General features: G+C 48.7%; 1 protein-coding gene across 1 annotated transcript in view; it reads right to left on the reverse strand.

Moving 5' to 3' along the window:
• The window catches only part of TNN (tenascin N), a gene marked incomplete at both ends in the record, with an annotated part of 52279 nt that extends 50963 nt beyond the window's left edge, over positions 1–1316 (reverse strand). Inside the window, one exon of the mRNA XM_082834437.1 lies at positions 911–1316. Within this exon, the coding sequence (XP_082690563.1) occupies positions 911–1316 (406 nt within the window). The remainder of the gene's footprint in view (positions 1–910) is intronic.
• Positions 1317–6000: the final 4684 nt, after the last annotated feature.

Below are 6000 nucleotides of genomic sequence, written 5' to 3' on the forward strand. Positions count from 1 at the left end.
AGCATCCTCCGTGCCTAGTTCTGTGTCTGGCTTATGAGAGGCGCTCTTAACGGTAGCGATTTCTTCAGGCATTAAAATATATGCCAGAGTATTACTGGTTATAGTATCATCTGGATCAGCCTGGCCGTTTATGCTGAAAAAGAGATGTGGTGATGGGGGGACTCACTATTTGTAAAATCAAATTGTAGTACTAGGGGCTTCCCTGGTGGCGCAGTGGTTGAGAGTCCGCCTGCCGATGCAGGGGACACAGGTTCGTGCCCCGGTCCGGGAGGATCCCACATGCCGCAGAGCGGCTGGGCCCGTGAGCCATGGCCGCTGGGCCTGCGCATCCGGAGCCTGTGCTCCGTGACGGGAGAGGCCACAACAGTGAGAGGCCCGCGTACCGCAAAAAAAAAAAAAAAACTGTAGTGCTTTATTACTGATAAAAGAGTTCACAATTTTCTGCCTAATGGCCGGGAATCTTCTGTACATCATCTGTAGTTCTCAGAACTAGACTAGCTGATAGAATTCTCCTCAATGGACAGTTGAGGAAACTTAAGGAATTTGCCCAAAGTCACACAGCTAAAGAATGGCAGAACTGGGATTTGTACCAAATCCTGTCTAGCTCCAAGGCCATTGAGCTTTCCTCTCTAACCCGTTGCTTTCCCTTACAATAGAGACTGGATCCCCAGGTAAGACTGAACCCAAAAGCGTTCTCATCCGGAAGCACTGACCCAAGAGTCCAGACTCACTTTAAGGGTTGCTGGTCCCTCCCTGCTCAGGCTTGAAGGTAACCCCTGGAAGCTAAGCGCCAATGGTGGCACCCCCTAGAGAAAACCCAGAGTGAGAGGCGGGGTGCTCATGAGGCTGGCAGAACACATGAAGGTGCTCATTCACTGTTTGTTGAATGGATACCAGGTGGTGAGCTCACCAGCAGCTCCCGGGCAGCAGCGCTGGGCACTACACTTCTCCTTCACCTCCGCCATCTCTTCCTCCAGCTTCTTCACCCGAGCCAGGAGGTCCTGGATGCTGCCTGCTAACTCGCAGTCCTTCTGGGGCGTCTGCAGGCGGATGTTGTGCCTGAAGATGAGGTTCTGTTCCTCAGCCTCCCCTGGGGCCAGGAGTGAGGCTCCATCATCACGGAGGGGCTGGGGGTCAGCCTCCACCTGGACCAGGGCGGACTTGGGCACATCAATCTTGTAGGTGTGGCTGACGGTGACCTGTTGCTCCTTCTCGCTGCAGCCAGAAGACTCGAGAGCGGACGGGGCTGAGGCCACCAAGAGCACAGAGCCAAACAGGAGCCCCAGGGGGAAGCAGAACATCCCCTGGAGACCCATCCTTGGAGCGACGGGGAGCAGATGCTCCAGGAGGCCTGCATCCAGAAAAACATTCAAAAGCAAGCCATGGAGATTAGCTGATGGAAACTGGCCTTTTTAATGGATTCTAAGAGTCCACAGGAAGCTGAGAAACCAGAAGAGAGATTGCCTCCTGTATGGAGGACCTGAACTAGATTATTTTTTGTTCCTTCTTCACACATTGCTCATTCTTGCCTCCTGTCTTTGCTGACACTGTTCCTACTCCCTCGAGGCCCTCCTTTTCATTTCTAATTCTGTATTTCACCTGCACTTCAGTAATAACAAGAACAACGTCTTGTAGTCAGGGCATACTGTGTACCAGGCTTTGCTCGCCCTAATCCCTGATCTATACATTGACCCTGATACCACCCCCACACTAACAACACCAACAATCATAGCTGCACATAGAGCACAAGCTGTGTGCCAGGCACTATTCTAATGTTCTACATTTGTAAGTTCATTCAATCGTCACAACAACCCTTCATGGAATATACTGTTACCCCCATTTTAGAAATAGGGAAACTGAGGCACAGCTACCTCAAATGACTTGCCCGCAGGCACACGGCCGAGAGTGGCAGAATTTGAACCCAGGAAATCTGGCTCCAGAGTCTGTTCTGGTCACGATAACATCATACTGCCTCACACAGATGAGGAGGCAAAGGCTCGAGGGATAGAGCATGTTGACCTGGGTACCACAGTAGGAAAGGGCAGAGCCTGTACTCAGTCCCCGGGCCAGCGTCCTGCTCACCACCTCTGCCCACAAGCCAGCAAAAAAGAGAATTTCTAATAAAAATACCTTCTGCACAAAGTCTTCTCTCACACCCCCTGCCTCACCCCGGCTGGAAACTAGCTCTCCTTCTGCTAAGCATTCAGAAAAATGTATTGGTCCCTCTGTGCATCTCTTGGTGGTTATTCTTGTGTTGTAATCACTCTGGTATGCAGCTCGTGTCCATGCGAGGCTGTAAGCCTCATAAGGATAGGACCCAAGGCCAATTCCTCTTGGGGACCTCCCAAGGCAGGAGCACAGAGGCCCATGTGCTGAGGGGTTCAGTCAGCCTCCACTCCTCCAGCGCTCAGGTGGTTAGTAAGTCAGACCACCCAGACCAGAGCTGGCTGTTAGGTTCTGCCACCTCTACCGCCAGCAGGAGGTGAGGGCCTCCTGCACCATCAGTGTGTGAGAGGACCCCTCTGCCCTGGTGCCCCCGACCCCCCTCAGTATAGTGCCCCATACTAACAAGCCGAGTCAGGGCAGACCACAGGGACTGGGTTTGTGCCTGCCACTGACTTAAAGGCACTCAGTCACCAGGACATCTCTCAGTCAGGCTGTCATCCAGAAACCAATCTGCAGAGCTGCCTCTTGACAATGGACTTCTGGGACCAACTCGAGACTCGTAAGCATTTGGACCAGAGATTGGAGAAGTCAGGAAGCCTAGTCCTTTCCTGGTGTCCCATGCAAGCCCGGGCTCTCCTTCCCCGTTGTGCAAGGCAACTGCGACGTACTGAAAGGGCGAATCGGACAGGTCCTAGGTGTCTAGCCTTGCGAAGACTACCTTATCCTAAGCTTTAGTCTCCTCAGCCGTAAAGTGGGAATGACAGTGCCTGCTTGACTGTGTTGTATGTGGAAAGCGCTTAGCGCCATGCCAAGCACATAGTAAGGGCCCAATAAATGTTTTGAGGTTTGTTTGGTTTTTAATCAACTACTGAGTATGACTTCCTTTTCTCTGTTATCTTTTTTTTATTGGGAAGGGTGATATCAATATTGAAAAGAACATACAACATAAATTGTATAGTTTTAATGGATTGTTATAAAGGCAACAGCCATGGAACCACCACCCAAGTTAAGAACTAGAATAATGTGGACCTGAAAGGTATCATACTTAGTGAAATAAGTCAGACAGAGAAAAACAAATACTGTATGTTTTCACTTATATGTGAAATCTAAAAAACAAAACAAATGAATAAATATAACAAAACAGAAACAGACTCACAGATACAGAGAACAAACTAGTGGTTACCAGAGGGTGTGGGGTTAGGGGAGGGACAAAAGAGGTGAAGTGGATTAAGAGGTACCCACTACTAGGTATAAAATAAATAAGTTACTAGGATGTAACGTACAGCAGAGGGAATATAGTCGATATTTTATAACTTTGTATGGCTTGTAACTTATGAAAATATCAAATTACTACATTGTATACCTGAAACTAATATAATATAGTAAGTCAACTACACTTCAGTTAAAAATTTTTTAAAAAGAACTAGAATATTGCTAGCTCCTAGAAGTCCCCCATGTGCCCTCATGTGATGCTGCCTCTTCTCCAAATACATAGCTGAAGTCAGCAAAGCACCATCAAAAGAATTGACCTGGGCAGATAACTTCAGAAAAGGAAGACAACTTCCTAGTCATGAAACCAAATTCTAATACTGTGTAAAATCTTTAATTCTTAATAGTCATCATTTATTCAGTATCAGAAAGTGGAGGAAATAGAGGCTGAAGGACCCTGGCAGAATTGTTACGTAAAAAATAATAATAACATTACAATAATATTAAATGTTATTTGTCAGGTTGCCGCTATGTGCTAGGCACTGGCTACGTGCCGTAATCCTCATACTTAATCCTCATGTAAGATTGGTGCTACTCTCCTTACCCTGGGTGAAGAACCAGGCGTTGAAAGTAAACTCACTTACCAGGAGTTGCTCAACTAGTAAGCAGCACAGTCAGGATCCTAATTTAAGTGCATTTGATTGCAAGCCTGTGCTTGTTCTGTTTCGATACGACTGACATTCTGATACAAAGAGCAAATGAGTTCAGTGTATACCATTTCTATGCAATCCCCTCCTTTGGAAAAATGTCCTGTATGTTGTACCCAAAGGTCATGCCACCACTGCGAACTCAACAGAATGACTCCAAAGGAAAGTTCTTCTTCATGTTACCCCTTTGCCCCACGCTCCTTCTTGGCTCTTTCTATTATCTGAAGCATGTATTATTGATAATAGTAATAGCTCATCTTTTCTGAGCACCTACTACATCCCAGAACCTGGATGCAACACCTTGCAGAGGTAATGGAATGGTCAGTGAGACATTTCTTGTTGTCAGGTGATTTGGACAGTGGGTAATAAGTGTCCACACAGTTTAAAGAAAGCTGCTCTACCGAAGGTTTTTCTGGGGCTGGGAGGTTGAGGTACACAGGAGGTGGAGGGTAAGAGACCAGTGCCTGCCCCGTGCCTGGAAGAATTCAGAGATGGGATTTTGCCTGAAACAGGCTGCATAGCAGACAATGGAGGGAGGCCACAGAGGGAGGGGCTTGCACCCCAGAGTGTGGGGAGACAAGGATATCTAAGTCCTGCCATAGGTCAAGTCCGTGTCACAGAAACAATGCCGCTGGGGCCCCACAGCTCACCCCAGTGGGCAAACTACCAGAGGAGGTGACAGAACGTAGAATGCGGACTGTCTGAATAAAAGAGGGGGGCAGGTGGAGCCAGCATTGGGAACAGCCGCCATAACAAGGGCTTCTGACAACCGGAGGGAACTGCACCAGCCCCCGCTAAATAAAGACACCTTTTCCCTTCTCTTCTGACATCCGTCCCTGCCTCAGTCAGCAACGTGCCGGTTGGACTGGGGGGATGCAGGAAAGAAAGCACCGGGCCAACCGCGGTCCCCTGCCCTCCCGCTCATCTGTGGATTCCAGCATCGGCCTAAACTGGGTGAAAAGAAAAGACACGGTCTGGATAGGACACTGAGGCTCTGATATGGGGAATGGACCTGGCTTTCACAAAAGCGCTCTCTTCCAACCCCCAAAATGACCAGAAAAGCCCTGGAATCTGCTTGAGACTTTTGTCAGAGGATGGGGGAGGTGAAGAACACCAGTAGAGTGATTGGAAGGCAGGTATAGGATAAAAATTATGATATTTCACCGTTGCTATCTTCAAAAGTTCAGCCCAATGATAAATCAGTCACACACACTCATTCTCTGTTTACTCCCTAGGATGGAGACTGAGGCTCAGAGGCAACAAGCAATGTGCCCCTGATTATGCAATGAGAGTGCAAGATCGCAGATTGGAACCCAGACACATGGTGTCCACTAACTGAGCTGTTAACACCTGAGCGCTCTGCCATCACCAATAACCACACCGATGGATCTGAAAAGGACCTACTCTGGATGGGCTGCACACGAGTTTGCGCTGTCAAAACTCTCCTTCCCAGGCAACGATAGAGCTGAAAAGGTAGGCTTCAGACCTCTCTGTCCACTGTTGGCATCCAACCCCGCAACCCCAGTCTGCGGCTCACTATTCTCCAAGATATAAATGGAATGCAGATGGTTTTCAGCAGTTCTGAACGAATGCAAAAAAGCCATGGACTCTTGCCACAAGCCGCAGCAGGGCTGCGCATAGCCGTCTCACAGTGTTTGTGTTTGAAGCCTGGAATAGGAGTAACCCCAGAAGCCCTTGTAGGAACGTTCGCTGTCACCCGTCCTTCTGAGTTATAGCAAGACGTTCTCGTTAATTACAGCCTCTCGGATGCCACACATTGAGCTCAGATTTTCCTGGGCAGGGTGATTGCTCGAAAGAAGATGAGAGCAGGGAAGTCCTCAGCCTAGCGCTTCCGTCAAGGTTAATGAGCAGCAGGAGAAGCCTTCTGGCTCTCTCCCTTCGACACGTGGCAGGAAAA

This window comes from Leucopleurus acutus (genome assembly GCF_964270905.1).
Source record: "Leucopleurus acutus genome assembly, chromosome: 2".
In the NCBI taxonomy this organism is placed as follows: Eukaryota; Metazoa; Chordata; class Mammalia; order Artiodactyla; family Delphinidae; genus Leucopleurus; species Leucopleurus acutus.